General features: G+C 45.0%; 1 protein-coding gene across 1 annotated transcript; it reads right to left on the reverse strand.

Annotated features, from left to right (window-relative positions):
* Nucleotides 1–480: 480 nt before the first annotated feature.
* Nucleotides 481–1481, reverse strand: LOC101937914 (olfactory receptor 6E1-like). Its single transcript, XM_005314828.2, has one exon. It carries the CDS (start codon nt 1423–1425, stop codon nt 481–483), a length of 945 nt encoding a protein of 314 aa, XP_005314885.2. The 5' UTR covers nt 1426–1481.
* Between the last annotated feature and the right edge of the window lie 16618 nt (nt 1482–18099).

The following is an 18099-nucleotide window of genomic DNA, read 5'->3' on the forward strand; positions in this document are numbered from 1 at the left end:
AATGGCTTCTATATTACGAATTTTTGTTCTGCTGCTCAGCACCATCATAAAATACCAGGAATGAGGTTGGGATTTTCAAAGGAATCCATGGAAACTATGTACCCAACTCCCATTCAATCTCAACAGCATCTGGGAAACACTCGCCCTTAGAGTCATTTGAAAATAAGAGTCTAAAATATGAAATGTCTCATATTACCCATATAATATAATTATTACCCATAAAATAGAAAACCTCATATTACCCATACCCTCAGGTGTACTGAGGGTATGGGTAAATCTCTGCTCTTTCAAGCACTGAAGAATTCAGGATAGATAGATAGATATGGGGATGGATGGATAGATAGATGGGTGTCTATGGGGATAGATAGATAGATTGATAGGTGTCTGTGGTGATGGATGGGTTGATAGATTAGATAGGAATTCTTTGCTCTTTAATATAGGTCTCTCTCCAATCTCCAGGCTTTCACCTTCCACCCACTATTAAATATTGGGGTCTTTACAAAACACTGCACTGCCAATGGCCTTCCTCACTGCCTCCTGAACTTGCCTGTTCCTCAGGCTGTATATGAAGGGGTTGAGCAAAGGGGACACCACCGTGTTGAGAACAGCCATAGCCTTGCTGAAGTCCAGCCCGCCACTCCACATAGGTTTGACGTACATGAAGATGCAACTCCCGTAGGTGATGGAGACCACAGTGATGTGAGAGGTGCAGGTGGAGAAAGCTTTCTGTCTCCCCTGGGTAGATGGGACGTGCATCATGGTGGAGATGATCTTGATGTAGGACACAAGGATGATCGCTAGAGTGCCCAGCACTGAAAGCAAAGCTGTGATGAAGCCCATGTACTCTATGAGCCATGTGTCTGCACAGGCAAGCTTAATCAATGGTGTGCTATCACAGAAGAAATGGTTAATCACATTCGTGCCACAGAAAGGCAACTGGAACAGTACAATCATCGGAGCAATAATAAACAATATGCCTCCAATCCAGGAGCCCAACGCCAAGAGAGTGCAGACTTGACCGCTCATGATGGCTGTGTATTGTAGAGGGTTGCAGATGGCCACATATCTATCAAAGGACATGACTGCTAACAGAAGGAACTCGGTGGTACCCAGGATAAAATAGAGAACGGATTGAGCAAAACACCCAATCAAAGAAATGGTTTGACCGCCTAATGCCATGTTGGCCAATGCTTTTGGGATGATAACAGAGGTGAAGCTGATTTCCAGGAGGGAGAAGTTCCGGAGGAAGTAGTACATCGGGGTTTGGAGACGCCGGTCCACCAGGGTGATAGTGATGATAAGAATGTTGCCCGCGATGGTAAAGAGATAAGCGACTAGGAGCACCAGACAAATCAGGAGCTGTAGGCGGTGGTCATTGGTGAAACCCAAGAGGATGAACTCCATCACCACAGTTCGGTTCTCCATCTTTCGACATACAAAAGCAGTTCAAGAACAGTGAATAGCACAATACGGAAGAGGGAGCAGTCATGAGCCTACATCCCCAAGACCTCATTCCCCAAACCTGCCTTCCATCTGAATCTCTAGGGGCTTCTCTCGGCCCTTGTGTCTCTGAGTGAGTCTCCAATGTCCAGTATGAGTCCTGGGCCTTGTTCGGGAATTGTCACTGGAAATCAGACTCCGGAAAAATGTTAAACTCCTTGGGGAAGAACCTAGCACAGACTCTCTAGCCTCTAGGTTCTTCCGTAATAATAAAACGAATGGAACTGATCTTAATTATAATAATGGAGAAACTGAGTTTCAATCGATAGAGAATATATATCTATAGTTATATCTCTTTTCCCATAATGGAATGGGACAAGTAGAAAATCTGTTAAGTTTTTAAGTTTCTCCGAGTAGACGCTGTCCTTTTGAAATACATATATAGAGAGTTACCAGCAGGCTGATGTCTGATTGGGGGATCAGCATCTGAGGTAATATATGGGCAACATTTTCGAAGGAGCCTAAAGGAGCTAGGCACCCTAACCTTGATGATTTTCAAACCAAGAAATAAATTCATAACAAGAATTGGGGGTTTTTTTATGCAGAGCTCAAAAAGGTGGAGAGATTGCTGCCCATCATGCTGCCCAATGTTGCCTCATTGTTTCCTTGTGCTCCCCTGTCTGGCTGTATCTGTTTGTCAGTCTCTTGTCTTACAGAATTGTAGGACTGGCAGGGACCTCGAAAGATCATCTAGTCCAGTTTCCTGCACTCATGGCCGGATACATATTATCTAGACCATCCCTGACTGGTGTTTGTCTAACCTGCTCTTAAAAAGCTCCAGTGATGAAGATTCCACAACCTCCCTGGGCAATTTATTCAAATTAACCACCCTGACAATTAGGAAGCTTTTCCTAATGTCCAACCTAAACCGCCCTTGCTGCAATTTAAGCCCATTGCTTATTGCCCTATCCCTCAGAGGTTAAGAAGAACAAATTTTCTCCCTCCTCCTTGTAACAACCTTTTATGTACTCGAAAACAGTTGTTATGTCCCCTCTCAGTCTTCTCTTCTCCAGACTAAACCAATTCAGTTTTTTCAGTCTTCCCTCATAGGCTATGTTTTTTAGACCTTTAATCATTTTTGCTGCTCTTCTCTGGACTTTCTCCAATTTGTCCACAACTTTCCTGAAATGTGGCGCCCAGAACAGGACACAATACTCCAGTTGAGGCTTAATCAGCGCAGAGTAAAGCGGAAGAATTACTTCTCATGTCTTCCTTACAACATTCCTGCTAATACATTCCAGAATGATGTTTGCTTTTTTCTGCAACATTGTTACACTGCTGACTTATATTTAGCTTGTGATCCAGAAATGACCCCCAGATCCCTTTCCACAGTACTCCTTCCTAGGCAGTCATTGCCCATTTTGTACTGTGAGCTGTTTGGGAGGAGGACCCTGGTTTTGTTCTGTGTTTGTACAGCCCAATGGGGTCCTGCTCCATGACTGGGGCTCATAGGTGCTACCTCAATACAATTAATATGTCAGAATAATAACAATTAGCCTGTGGAACTCATTGACACAAGATGTCATTGAGGCTCAGAGTTTAGTTTAACAGGCTTAATAAAAGGCTTCAATATTTACACGAATAAGAAGAACACCCCATGCACGTCCAGCGGAGAGGATGTTTTCAACCAGTTTGAAAGGACTAAGATATAACCGCATTTGCTCCAATCCCTCGGATAGAGACAAGCACCTACAAGATCTCTATCAAGCATTCTTAAAACTACAATACCCACCTGCTGAAGTGAAAAAACAGATTGACAGAGCCAGACGAGTACCCAGAAGTCACCTCCTACAAGACAGGCCCAACAAAGAAAATAACAGAACACCACTAGCTGTCACCTTCAGCCCCCAACTAAAACCTCTCCAGCGCATCATCAGAGATCTACAACCTATCCTGAAAGATGATCCTTTACTCTCACAGATCTTGGGAGACAGACCTGTCCTCGCTTACAGACAACCCCCCAACCTAAAGCAAATACTCACCAGCAACCACACATCACTGAACAAAACCACTAACCCAGGAACCTATCCTTGTAACAAACCCCGATGCCAACTCTGTCCACATATCTATTCAAGTGACATCATCATAGGACCTAATCACATCAGCCATACCATCAGGGGCTCGTTCACCTGCACATCTACCAATGTGATATATGCCATCATGTGCCAGCAATGCCCCTCTGCCATCTACATTGGCCAAACCGGACAGTCTCTACGCAAAAGAATTAATGGACACAAATCTGACATCAGGAATCAAAATACTCAAAAACCAGTGGGAGAACACTTTAACCTGTCTGGTCATTCAGTGACAGACCTGCGGGTGGCTATATTACAACAGAAAAACTTCAAAAACAGACTCCAACGAGAGACTGCTGAGCTGGAATTGATATGCAAACTAGACACAATCAACTCCGGTTTGAATAAGGACTGGGAATGGCTGAGCCATTACAAACATTGACTCTATCTCCCCTTGTAAGTACTCTCACACTTCTTATCAAACTGTCTGTACTGGGCTAGCTTGATTATCACTTCAAAAGTTTTTTTTTCTCTTAATTAATTGGCCTCTCAGAGTTGGTAAGACAACTCCCACCTGTTTATGCTCTCTGTATGTGTGTATATATATCTCCTCAATATATGTTCCATTCTATATGCATCCGAAGAAGTGGGCTGTAGTCCACGAAAGCTTATGGATACAGACTAACATGGCTGTTACTCTGAAACCTTTGAAAGGACTATAAATCCTACTGCTTCAGGGGATAAGCCAACTTCATTGACTCATTTATTGCAGGACCAGGGTTTTGGCCTCCTGTGTGTTCTATCTAGGGACAATCCTGATATTCAGGGCTTTGTCTTATATAGGCTCCTATCACCCCCATCCCTGTTCTGATTTTTCACACTTGCTATCTGGTCACCCGAGGTCTATCAGTCCCTAAACTTGGGCTTGTCACAGTTCAGGGAAACTGCACCTGTATTCCCCCTAAGTAGTCCACTCTAGGCTCCCAGCTTTTCAGCTGTCACTTTTCTTGGGCAGAGACCCATGACTCTCACCTTCCTGTCTGGGTTTTTTCCAGGCTGCATAGTGCCCTGCAGACACTGTGAATTCCCCAGCAAGTCAGACTGCCTCAGCAGGTCGGCTTTGTCTTCTCCGCAGAGCCTATCAACAGTGTAGCCATCCATAGGTGTAAGCTATCACCTAGTCCTGTCTAAGCAAGCACATTTATTCTTAAAGTGAAAACATTAAAACATTAACATTACAGAGAAAACATTAAACCAATAAAAGACCCTGCACGCATGCTAAGAAGCGGTAATCAGCCAGCCAGCATTCCCCTCCCAGGGCGATGTTTCAAAAGGGCACGTCTTTGCATAACTGGTAATTTGCATTCAGCTCCCCCCAAGATGTTCCCTAGGAACCCCACTTTACTCTGTTTGTCCAGCATATTGTTTAAAATAGTCCTTTTACGCTCATAACACTTCCCCAGGGTCACGCCAGCCAGGGAGCCCCATGAGAGACGGTATTCACAATCCCACAGCCACAGATAAACTTTGCATTTTTAATACACTGGACCCCGAAGATACTTAAACTTAATCCAGTTCGGTTTGTTCAGGAAATGACCATTCTCTTCAGAAGCTCTGCTGTCTTTTTTATCATGGAGTATTTTCTTTGCACTGGTTCAGACAACATGAGCAGGAGGATGTGTCCTTCCTCCTAGAACATTAAATACATGTAGCTACATGAATGTGAGGCATAGACACACATACTCACCATTCAGGGGGTGGACGGATGGATGGTTCTGGGACAGAATTCCTTCATACTTTGGGGATTGTGGTATCTTCTTTGTGTGTGTTTGGGGGGGATGTCACAAAATCTCAGGCAAATAAAGTATCCCCAGGCTAGGACAATCTCCTCTGACAAGGTTTCCTTGGTAACAATTAATTGTGTGCTGTCTCCAAAGACACTACAAACCTGATTCTTCAACTCTCCAGATGTGTATGACCTGGAGACACATCAGGTGCTGCCTCTTACAAACCTACACAGCAGTGGTTTCCAACTTGTGGACTGCAGACCCCTGGGGAAATTCAGACGGGAAATCTTAGATATAAAGTGGTCCACACATGCATGCAAAATCTTTTAGGAGTCTGCAAATGAAAAAAAGGTTGAAAACCAACTGCTAACCACCAAGAGCTGCACCATTCATCTTGCTTTAGCCAGGAGGCTCTCTCAATCCCTCGGTGTCATTGCAGTTGAAGACAATGCAGGGTTCCTCTATGCTAGCAAACAGTTCCTGCTTCACTCACTAGGAATATATAACATTTGGGATCACTAGCATTGTTCCCATTGGTCATTAGTAGGCTCCCAGGAGACAACCCAGCTGGCAAATTGGCGGAGATCCCAAGTGTGTGTCACTGTTGTGTGAGGACGAATCAATCCATTCTTTATCTTAGTTTATTTCCAGTTCCTCTCTGGCCCAGCTGCACATGTAGTTCACCATCAGTCAGAGGTTCTTTGGGAGATAGAACGGTTGTCACAGAACTAGCATTCCATGGTGTTTGGAGAGAAAGGAATGTGCAGGGGGATGGAGGATCGGCCTTTGAAGACAGGGAGAGGGAGGTGCAGGGACAAAAGGGAAGCAGACTATGCCCCAGTACTAGAAGAGGGGATATCTGGATAAGCTGAGCCTACCTAAGCTTTAGATAGGGCAAATATGCACACAAGCTCTTTCTCTTTCTCATGCTTTGTTTCCTATATGAACATAAGAACAGCCATACCGGGCAGACCAATGGTCCATCTAGCCCAGTATCTTGTCTTCTTGCATTGGCCAGTGCCTGGCATTTCAGAGAGAATGTACAGAGCAGGGCAATTCATGAGTGCTCCATCCAGCTGTTGAGAGCAAATCACACTTGATTTTGAAAAGGCTGATTTCTGCCACTGGGTTCATGTCAGAGCTCCTGAAGGGATGTCTGGTGGGCAGCCAGATCCAGTTGGTCCTTCTGAGTAAACTCTGTCAATACACAGGGACCTGTAGGCGTCCAGTCTGAGAGCGAGAGAATCATGAGATGCCACCTCAGTGATGTGAAGGCAACTTTAGTACTTGATGTCCTTCATGACCTCTGCAGTTCAGGTTTTTTGTTTGGTTGTTTGGTTGGTTTTTCCAGTTTTTCCAAATAATGAATCTTGAATTTTGTTATTTATCTGCTATTTCCATCTCAGGCATGTAGTTACAGATGTTTCGTTTCCATATGTGTTTATATTTCCTGTCAAAACAATAAAAAGAAGGTTTAAAAAAAGGCTCACTCATTCACACCGTGGCGGCTGGCTTTCTCCAGTCTTCCTAGTTCTCATTGCAATAGGAGAACCACTGGCTGCCAGGGTTAGCGAGACTGAAATAACAGTGGAAATAAAAATTGAGAAAGCGATGGCAATTTACAGCAGCTGAGAATCTGCATTTAGTTCCTAAATAAATACAACGGGATGGTAGATACAACGCTAAAAGAATTATGAGGATCTTTTCGCTTTAATGCAGGATGCTTTGACAGACAAGAACTTGGGCCACCTAGATAGGTCCTTTCTGACCAGTGAATTGATTTATTCCATATCGATCAATCCCTCTGTACACCCTCCATTTCCGTAGAGGTCTCCTTAAGGGCCTCCTTAACCTCTTTGTTTCTCAGGCTGCAGATTGGGGGATTGATCAGGGGTGTCAAGACAATGTAAAGGGCAAAATACACTTTGTTTGGGGCTCTCGTGGCGCTGGTGTTTGGTAACATATAGACAGTCATTAGGGTCCAATAGAAAATAATAACCACGATAAGGTGGGAGAAGCAGGTGGAAAAGGCCTTTTTCTCCCGCTGGTGGAAAGGTTTTCTCAGGATGGTGGAGATGATATAAACATAAGATGTCAGGGTCAGCAGAAATGGGGGAGCACTGTCTCTGGAGGTGAATATACAGGTCACTGGGATAACCAAACTGGTGTTGCTGCAGGAGAGTTTAATCACTGGGATAAGATGACAAAAAATGATCAATTTCATTAGGGCTACAGAAGGCTAATTATGGTACAAAATATATTAATTAATTAATATGGTAATAACTATGAGGAACTTATCCAAGATCTGGCTGCTAGCTGGATACATACGGGTGACGTAGTGCAGGGGTTTCCATACTGGTAAGTAGCGATCATCAGACATCACAGCTAGCAGGTAACACTGAAGGGTCACTCACAGATCAAAGCAGGAAAACTGTAGGATGCCTTGGCTAACAAATGGTTCTGTCCCCCGCCAGGAGACTGGGCAAGAGGGTGGAGGTGTAGCAGGTCTCCAAGCAGGACAAGTTCCCCAGGAAGATGTACATGGGGTGTGAAGGGGATGATCGACCACAGCCAGTGCAGCAATGAGCATGTTTGCCATCCTGGTGACTACCTAGGTCACTAGAAAGAGCAGGAAGAAAAGAATTTTGCAGTTCATGGGGATTCCCAAATCCCAGCATGATGAATTCTAATCGATGTTTGATTTCCCCCTTCTCCTCTCTCCATGAGGTGTACGTCAATTTCCTCTTTCTCCTCTCTCCATGTGGTGTTTCTAGTCATAGAGAAAAAGTACTAATTTGCGAGGGAGTTTGCTGCACAATGAAGTTGGGTGGATTTCCATCCATTTGAGTCCACAAAAATTCACCTGGCCAACTGAGATTAGGGTTTATATTCCCTCACAGCCAAGAAACGGTTTCACCCCCAGGCTTTGCACCAGGTTTTGGAATGGAGAATCCCCACTTGCCTGCCCAAAAAAGCAACAACGCAGTTCATTGATCACTTTCTGCCGCTGCCCACAGGTGGTTTTTCATTTACAGATTAATAGTGGTCCTGGGGACCTTCAAGAGTTTAGCATCTCTGCAGGCCACAGAGAACTTTCAAGAGCTCAATAGGGCTAAAGGAATCCCTAAAGTGTAATAATCGTAGAAAACACTTCAGCCAGGTGATTATTGAACAATGCCCTGTATTAAAAGAGTCGTCCTTTTAGCATTGGTAGTTAATTCTCTTCTCACCAACAAAGATCATTTTGCTAAAACCACCACTTGGGGATATACGAATGAATGAACAAGGTTTGATTATCAGTACCTAATAAAAACTTGAAATAGTTCATGTTAAATATATAGCGTTAACCTCGCTATTGTCAGCTGCCTTGCTTTATTTTTCTTTTGGTAACTTTTTTCTGTGAATGCAATCTATACATTCAAAAATAGTCTCAATTCTGCGTCTGGTTAAACAAGAAGGAATCCAATAAACTTGTGACAAATTTGGTCTTGTTAATCTTAATGTAATACCTTGTTTCATGACATTTTGAAGTAACTGCTTTTTAATGATGGGATCATTTTTCTCTTGCTCTCGAAGACCACACAGTTTTTCGCAGACTGCCATGTGACCTTGAAATGAGGGTGAAGATGTCACTTACACTTAGGTGCCCAAGAGTGGGACTTCATGTGGCCCCTGCCTGTTTTGCCATGGTGCTGTAGAACCCTGATGTAGACGAAGCACTGCAGTGTTGCTAAGTGAGGCTACTGCTGACTGTAAAAACAGCTGTTTGACAGGGAAGAGAACACCTCCGAGCAGGTCTAGAAGACACGGCAGTACAAACATCAGGGACCACCCGAGTCCAGGCTGCACTAATACCCTCACCGGTGGAGATGCACCTATGGGATGCAACAGTGGGAGGTCTAGAGTAGACAAGGCATAACTGAGAGGCTGACCCTGTGGCCTGAACTGAGATCTTTATCCATTACGCATCAAATTCACCCTCATGCAGAGGCCCGGCATAAGCCCTATGTGCCACTATTTGAGCACTTATGTGGGACATTAGTGGTGTCTCGGCCTTGATCTGGCCCTCTGCACATGGCTGAATGTCACTTTATTTTGCCAGGCCGGGCAAGATTATATTGTTTTATCCTGTTCCCTTGCAGATAATTGTACCTGTTCTTTCTCCATTGCAAACAAAATCCCATGTTCTCAACATACTGTATGTGTTACCCGGGGTATGCCTAGGGCAGCCCTCACAGAAAATGCCACAATCAGGGCAGGCCGCAAAAGCAGAGCAGATAGTCCCAAAGACTGGTGGGTAGCACTGAAGTTAAACTCCCCAACCAGTCCCAAACTCTGCTTATGATCCCCCCCCCCCCCCGCCACTGATTTTCGAGAAGCTGAAACAAGAACTCACACAGCCCCCTTATTGCATTCCAGTCTCTGGCTCCCAATCAGCACCTAGGTCCTGTACAGTGAGGAGTTATTTTAAAACTCTGTTCACATATAACCAAATGTTCTTCTGCCCCCAAAGGGACAGCCGCGTCACCAGGTCAGTGTAGGTTTGAATCTTACCCAAAATACCACGCTGCCAGCCAATCCTTTAGTGTCTAAAACGAAAGGTTTATTATAAAGAAAAAAGAAAGAACAGGACGAGAGATGTTAAATGGTAAAACAGTCACATACGTATAAAGATTCAAAGTCCATGTATCAGGTTCTTAGTAGTATTGGTGAGTTTCCTGGCTTGAAAGTTCCTCTGGAACACATTCACAGCTGGGATGGGTCATTCAGTCCTTCGGCCAGAGCTTCAGTTTGTAGAAAAGTTCCTCCAGAGGTAAGAAGCAGGATTGAAGACAAAATGGAGATGTTGCAGCTGCCTTTTTATATTCCTTTTGCCATGTGGCTTGTACTTCCTGTGTCCGAAACACAAGCTGCCAAGCACATGGCATGGAAAAGCCGTAGCGTTCTGTCCATAGACATGCCCCTACACGGCTTGCTGACTCATAAGGTGTATCCCCGGCTCATTTCCATGGGTTCATTGTACAGCTGATGATCCTTGATGGGCCGTCAAGCAGGCTAGGCAGTGCTGATGCCAATCTGTCTGGGGTTGTCACCCAGAAACACAGCACAAGTTTGGAAAGATAGATGTACCCTACATATCTATAACTCACCATACAAAGGTGATACAAACATATAAACAAAATTATTGTATTTGGCAAATTACAAGATTTTTGTAGATACCTTACATGGCATATCTGGCCCGATTCATTGCAATTTTACAATATTTGGTATCCATAATATCATAAAGTGTCTCCCATATTCCATACAGCATCACAGTATGCATGGCGGGAAAGCCTAGGTTTTGTTGCCCTGTGAAATAACTGGGTAATATTCATTCTACTGTCTTTAGCAGAAGTGTTTCCCTTAAAGATAGAATATGCAAAGTTAAACAGTCTGTGAGGTGGGAATTATTTAATTCCCATCTCATTGTCTACTTTTTTATTTGTTCTCTCGCCCCCTTCCCCAATACCTTTTTAAAAACTAGATATCTGGCCTGCTAATTGATGAAGCATTTGTAAACACTTAACAAATGAACAATCCTGTCAGGTGAATAAAACATCTGGAAATCCGTACTCCTTTTTTTGTCAGGGAGCAGAGAGTGAAACCAGTGGCTCCCATTAACTTTACGCACAACATTGCTTAATGTGAAAACAAGGTTAGGAGAAAGGGAGGGCCCTGCACGTGACCTCGCAGGGACCTGCAGTGGAATTACACCTGATTTATCCTGGTGTACCTCTGAGATGGATTATCCATTCTCCTCAGCATAACTGGCATCTCTTCTCCAAGGGCTGGTCTACACACTGTATTTTTAACAATAACCGGATAGTTCAAGTCCATCAAATCAGCATTTTCCAGGAGAAAATTTTCAGTCATCTTTCCTGTGGTGCTTGAACACAACTCCATCTTACTGCCAATTCCAGCTGATGGGGATCAGTTCCATGTGTCTCCTCTGCCAGTAACCCAGTAACCCCTCCCTTCCTGCCCCAGCACCCAGTCCACAGCCACCGCGCTCTCCGGGCCCCATGCTATCAGGGGGGAGGGGGGACTCTGTCCTTCTCCCGCTATGCCTCCCCACAGCTCGTTCGGTCGCTGTCCCCGGCAGCTGGGCCCAGGTGGGGAGCAGGACAGAGCAGCTTCTCACGTGGCTGGAGCTGGTCGCTCTGGTTCACTGCCTCTTTGTGGTTGGGGAGGTGGTGAGGGGCCCTGCTGCCAGGGACAGGGACCGAGCGAGTGGAAATGTGCCGAGTGGGAGAGGGGACTCAGGCTCGCTCGGCCCTTGTCCCCGACACAGGAAGAAAACAAATCTGAAGTGGTTGAGCTGATTGGAAAATAACATTTTCTTACATGGCTACATAAGACACAGCCAAGCAGCACTTGAAAGAGGATAGAAAGCAGCAGCCTGTGTTATGCAAGGAGATCAGACGAGATGATCCAAGTGGCACCTTCTAGCCTTAGACTGTGCAAATCAAACTTAGCCTTTGTCACACCCCCTGTATGTCCTGGGGTGAAGTCTGTCAAACTCGCTAGGCCTCTGGTTCCCAGCTGCAAAACATGGACGATCACATTTTCTCAAAATATTTGTCTGTCTCGTTGAGTAAGGGATTATCTTTTACGATATATTTGGACAGCGCTCAGCATAACGGAGGCTGCAATCTCATTTGGGGATCTCTGGAACAGAATGTAGTTAGGGCTAGTTGAACATTTTACTAGACACATTTATTTATTAGAAAAATGTATTTACACCATATACAGTAGAAGAAGAGGCTGCCTAGAAACGCTGAGATCATTCAAGGATTTTGTTCCCTGTTATATAAAATGTGATAGGAGTTTGGCGTTACATTTCTATGTAGATTATTCCACGTACATAGTAGATATAAGGAAATGCATGAGGGTCCAAATCCTGGAATTGTGGAGTGAAACTACAGTAAAAAGGTCTGGTTAAAAATAATTTAATTTCAATTAATTTTCAAAGTGTTTTGGGCGAAAACCAAAATATTTTCACCATTTTTTCAGGAATTTTACAATATTTGAATTTCTGTCAAAAAAACAACATTTTTTTTTTGAAAAAAAGAAAAGAAAATAGCTATAATGGTAGAGTATAAACAATTAAGTCTGATATTTTCAAATCCATTGAATGATTGATTAATTTCTAATGGGAACCAGTGAGTAAATTTATTTTGCAAATTCTAAAATCTCATTCTGTAAGTATTATTACATTATTATTATTTAATAAAATACACTCTGTCCCTAAAAACTGCCTTTCCTAAAAATGTTTTTCCTCCCGAAAAATGTTGATATTGTTAAAATGTTTATTAGACATGGTGAAAAACGACATAAGAACATAAGAACGGCCAGACTGGGTCAGATCAAAGGTCCATCCAGCCTTCCAACAGTGGCCAATGCCAGGTGCCCCAGAGGGAATGAACAGAACAGGGAATCATCAAGTGATCCCGCCCCTGTCGCCCATTCCCACCTTCTGGCAAACAGAGGCCGGGGATACCATACCTGCCCATCCTGGCTAATAGACATTGATGGACCTATCCTCCATGAACTGATTTTTGCAAAAAGTATAAAATGCTAATGTTGTTTCCATTTCTGCCTTTGAAATGAATCCATTTTTCATGTGTGCAAATAATTTTAGATTTAAAAAATATACTAAAAATGTTGTCAATTTTATTTTAGTGAACAAAAATGTAAATAACCATCCGAAGAAGTGGGCTGTAGTCCACGAAAACTTATGCTCTAATAAATTTGTTAGTCTCTAAGGTGCCACAAGTACTCCTGTTCTCTTTTTCTCTTCACTCCTGAGGAGGTTAAAGCGCCATCTGGTGCTTGGGAGGATACTCATTAAGAGGCGAAAGAGCTGTTTGATATCTGGCTGCTCCATGTCTGACTGGAGGGATTTGAGCTGAGGCGCGGTGTGTCATCCTGAGTGCTAAAGACGCCAAAGGCTGGAGAGCAGCGGCACCGGAGGCAGCAAACAGGGCGGCTAACAGGGGAGTTTGAGAGGGAGTTCTCATTGGAGGAGAAGGTACCTGTATTTGCGTCTGTCCTTGTTGTTCTTGTGTGTTCCTGTGTGTTTGTAGGGGCCTGCAGGGGCTGGGGGCTGGGAAGGACGCTGAGCCCTGAGTAGGGGGCGGGGCTTGGCTGATTAGGGGGCCCATAAAAGCGGCCTCCCAGCCAGGCAGCGGCACAGCTGCGAGCAGCGGCACCGGAGGCAGCAAACAGGGCGGCTAACAGGGGAGTTTGAGAGGGAGTTTGCGGGGGGAGGTAAGGGGGGAGGCAGGAGGGCGCGGTGTGGCGTGTGCTCTGAGTCCACAGGTGCAGTGGGCAGAGATTGCAGCAGCCATGAGCCAAGCAGCAGCAGCAGCAGACAGAATGCAGATGGCTGCATGTGGAAGCTGTGGTATGTATATGGTCCTAGCAGGGGAGCCGGAACACAGGTATGTGTGTATGAAGTGTCGCCTGATAGAGTTACTGGAGGAAAAGATTAAGGGGCTGCAGATGCAGGTAGATACCCTGGTGGAGTTTAGGCGGGGGTTTGAGCAGCTGATGGAGGACAGGCAAGGGGAGGCTGAAGGAGAATGCCCTATGGTGGAGGTAGAGGCAGAGGGAGAGGAAGGTGAGAGGGGAATGGAAGGGGGAGAACATGGGAGGTGGAAGCATGTGACTGTGAGAAGCAGGCCAAGGAAAAGAAGGGCCAGTGAGGGGGGAATAGAACTCAGGAATAGGTTCGAGTGTTTGGATACCGAGGTAGAGGGGCAGCAGGTGGCGACTGAAGGTGGAAGGGTGAGGAAGAAGAGAAGAGCTGCTAGTCCAAGAGAGAGGGGGGAGGATTTGATGGAGACAGCACCAATTCTGGGCCCCGTGAGGATTCAGGAAGGCATAAGGGAAGATAGGAATAGGCACAGGTCAGGACTAGAGGGATCGGAGACTAGATTACTAGATCGCACTGTTGCCAGGCGACGGCAGGTGTATGTAATTGGAGACTCTTTACTGAGGAGATTGGATAGGCCTGTGACCAGGGCGGACCCGGAGAACAGAAGGGTGTGCTGTCTACCGGGCGCAAAGATACGCGATGTGGACCTGCGATTGAAAAGGATCCTACAAGGAGCAGGTAAGAACCCCCTGATAATCCTTCATGTAGGAACGAATGATACAGCTAGGTTCTCGTTAGAGAGGATCAAGGGAGATTATGCCAGGCTGGGGAAGACGCTCAAGGAGATAGAGGCTCAGATTATCTTTAGTGGGATTCTGCCCGTTCCGAGGGAAGGGCAGCAAAGGGCTGATAGGATTGTGAGAATAAATAGTTGGCTAAGGGAGTGGTGCTATAAGGAGGGCTTTGGGATGTATGGCCACTGGGAGGCTTTCGGGGACAGACACCTGTTCTCGCGGGATGGGCTTCACCTGAGTAGGGAAGGAAATAGACTTTTGGGAGGGAGGCTGGCTCATCTTATCAAAAGAGCTTTAAACTAGCAAGTTTGGGGAGACGGTTGGGAGATGCACAGTTAATCTCCACGCCAGATTCCAGTATGGAGAAGGTGAGTAAAATGAGAGGAGAGATAACTGTGGAGATGAGATTGGACATAGGAAGGACAGGAGGGACGGACACTAGGAGGCCCGCAACATATAGTGCTGCTAATGGGAGACGGGCTAATCAACATACATTAGGGTGTCTATACACCAATGCCAGAAGCCTAGGTAATAAAATGGAGGAATTGGAGCTCCTGGTCCAAGAGCTGAAACCAGATATCGTAGGAATAACGGAAACGTGGTGGAATGACAGTCACGACTGGAACACAGGTATGGAGGGGTATGTGCTGTTTAGGAAAGACCGGAACAGAGGTAAAGGTGGGGGGGTGGCATTGTATGTCAATAGTGAAATAAACTGTAAAGAAATAATAGTGGATGGATTAGACAACTCAGAGTCCGTCTGGGCAATACTTACAATGGGTAATAGGACTTCTAGAGCCTCTCCGGGGATAGTGCTTGGAGTGTGCTATAGACCGCCAGGATCGACCCAGGATATGGATAAGGAACTATTTAATGTGCTTAGAGAAGTAATAAGCAATAGAAACTGTGTAATTATGGGGGACTTTAATTTCCCAGAAATAGATTGGGGAACAAACGCTAGTAGCAATAATAGGGCTCAGATGTTCCTAGATGTGCTTGATGATCAATTCCTCCATCAAGTGGTAGCTGAACCGACGAGGGGGGAGGCCATTTTAGATTTGATTCTGGTAAGTAGTGAGGACCTCGTTGAGGAAGTGGTAGTAGGGGACAATTTGGGCTCCAGTGATCATGAGCTAATTCGGTTTAAAATACAGGGAAGGAGTAACAGAATTAAGTCAAAGACTAGGGTTTATAATTTTAAAAAGGCCAATTTTAACAAATTAAGGGGACTGGTAAGGGAAGTGGATTGGGCAAACGTATTAATGGATTTAAAGGCAGAAGAAGCCTGGGATTACTTTAAGTTAAAGATGCATGAGCTGTCGGAGGCCTGTATTCCCAAAAAGGGAAAAAGATTACCAAGCAAGAGATTTAGACCGAGCTGGATGAGCGACCGACTCAAAGTGGCGATTAGGAAAAAACAGAAAGCGTACAAAGAGTGGAAGAGGGGAGGGATCAGTAAGGAAATGTACCAAAGCGAAGTCAGAGAATGTAGAGATAGAGTGAGAAAGGCCAAAGGCCGTGTAGAATTGGACCTAGCGAGAGGAATTAAAAGCAATAGTAAGAGGTTTTACAGCCACATAAACAGGAAGAAAGCAAAGAAAGAAGAAGTGGGACCGCTGAAGACTATTGCCGGAGAGGAGATTAAAGACAATCTAGGCATGGCGCAATATCTCAATGAATATTTTGCGTCGGTGTTTAATGAGGCCAATGAAGGGATTAGGGATACTAGCACCATTACAGAGGGGCGTTCGGGATGGGGGATTACCGTATCCGAGGTAGAAACAAAACTTGAACGCCTTAATGGGGCTAAGTCGGGAGGACCGGACGATCTTCATCCGAGAATATTGAAGGAATTGGCGCGGGAAATAGCGGGCCCGTTAGCGATAATATTTAATGAATCTGTAAACTCGGGGGTGGTCCCGTTAGACTGGAGAATAGCTAATGTGGTTCCTATTTTCAAAAAAGGGAAAAAAAGTGATCCGGGTAACTACAGGCCTGTTAGTTTAACATCTGTAGTGTGCAAGGTGTTAGAGAAAATTTTGAAGGAGAAATTAGTTGAGGACCTGGAGGGTAGTGGCAATTGCGATAATTTACAACATGGTTTTACGAAGGGCAGATCGTGCCAAACGAATCTGATCTCCTTCTTTGAGAAGGTAACGGATTTATTAGATAAGGGAAATGCGGTGGACCTAATATACCTGGATTTCAGTAAAGCGTTTGATACTGTACCCCATGAGGAATTATTGGTTAAACTGAAAAACATGGGGATCGATTTGAAAATCCAGAGATGGATAAGGAATTGGTTAATGGGGAGAATGCAGCGGGTCGTATTGAAGGGTGAACTGTCGGGTTGGAGGGAGGTTACCAGTGGAGTTCCCCAAGGTTCGGTTTTGGGACCCATTTTATTTAATCTATTTATAACTGACCTCGGAACCGATTGCAGGAGTAGGCTGGTAAAGTTTGCGGATGATACGAAGGTGGGAGGCGTTGTAAATTCGGAAGAGGATAGGGATATCCTGCAGGGAGACTTGAATGAGCTTGTGAATTGGAGTGTCAGAAATAGGATGAAATTTAATAGTGAAAAGTGTAAGGTGATGCATTTGGGGATGACCAATAACTATTTTAGTTACAAGATGGGGACGCATTGGTTAGAAGTAACGGAAGAGGAGAAGGACCTAGGGGTCCTTGTAGACCGCAGGATGACTATGAGTCGACAGTGTGACGTGGCGGTGAAAAAAGCCAATGCTGTCTTGGGATGCATTAGGCGAGGTATATCTAGTAGGGATAAGGAGGTCCTGCTTCCGTTGTACAAGGCGCTGGTGAGACCTCATTTGGAGTACTGTGTGCAGTTCTGGTCTCCCATGTTTAAAAAAGATGAACTCAAACTGGAACGGGTGCAGAGAAGGGCCACTAGGATGATCAGAGGAATGGAAAACCTGTCGTATGAAAGGAGACTAGAGGAGCTTGGGTTGTTTAGTCTGACCAAGCGAAGGCTGAGGGGGGATATGATTGCTATCTTTAAATATATTAGAGGGATTAATACAAGGGAGGGAGATGAATTATTCCAGCTTAGTACTAACGTGGATACGAGAACGAATGGATATAAACTGGCCGTGGGGAAGTTCAGGCTTGAAATTAGACGAAGGTTTCTGACCGTTAGAGGGGTGAAATATTGGAACGGCCTTCCGAGGGAAACGGTGGGGGCGAGGGACTTGTCTGGCTTTAAGATTAAGTTAGATAAGTTTATGGAGGGAATGGTTTAATGGTAAAACATAGTTGTCAAGGAAAACCAAGCAATGGTAGGTAAATAGCATAATGGCTAAAAGGGGTCAGGATGGAGACTCTTGCCTATATGCTCGGGGTCTTACTGATCGCCATATTTGGGGTCGGGAAGGAATTTTCCTCCAGGGCAGATTGGCTGAGCCTCTGGAGGTTTTTCGCCTTCCTCCGCAGCATGGGGCAGGGATCTCTAGCAGGAGGGTCTCTGCCGATTGAGGTCACTAATAACAGGATTGGGGACTTCAGCAGCAGAGTCCAGGGAAGGGGCGGGGATGGTTTTATGGCCTGCAGCGTGCAGGGGGTCA

Source organism: Chrysemys picta, chromosome 13, assembly GCF_011386835.1.
Source record: "Chrysemys picta bellii isolate R12L10 chromosome 13, ASM1138683v2, whole genome shotgun sequence".
Taxonomy (NCBI): domain Eukaryota; kingdom Metazoa; phylum Chordata; order Testudines; family Emydidae; genus Chrysemys; species Chrysemys picta.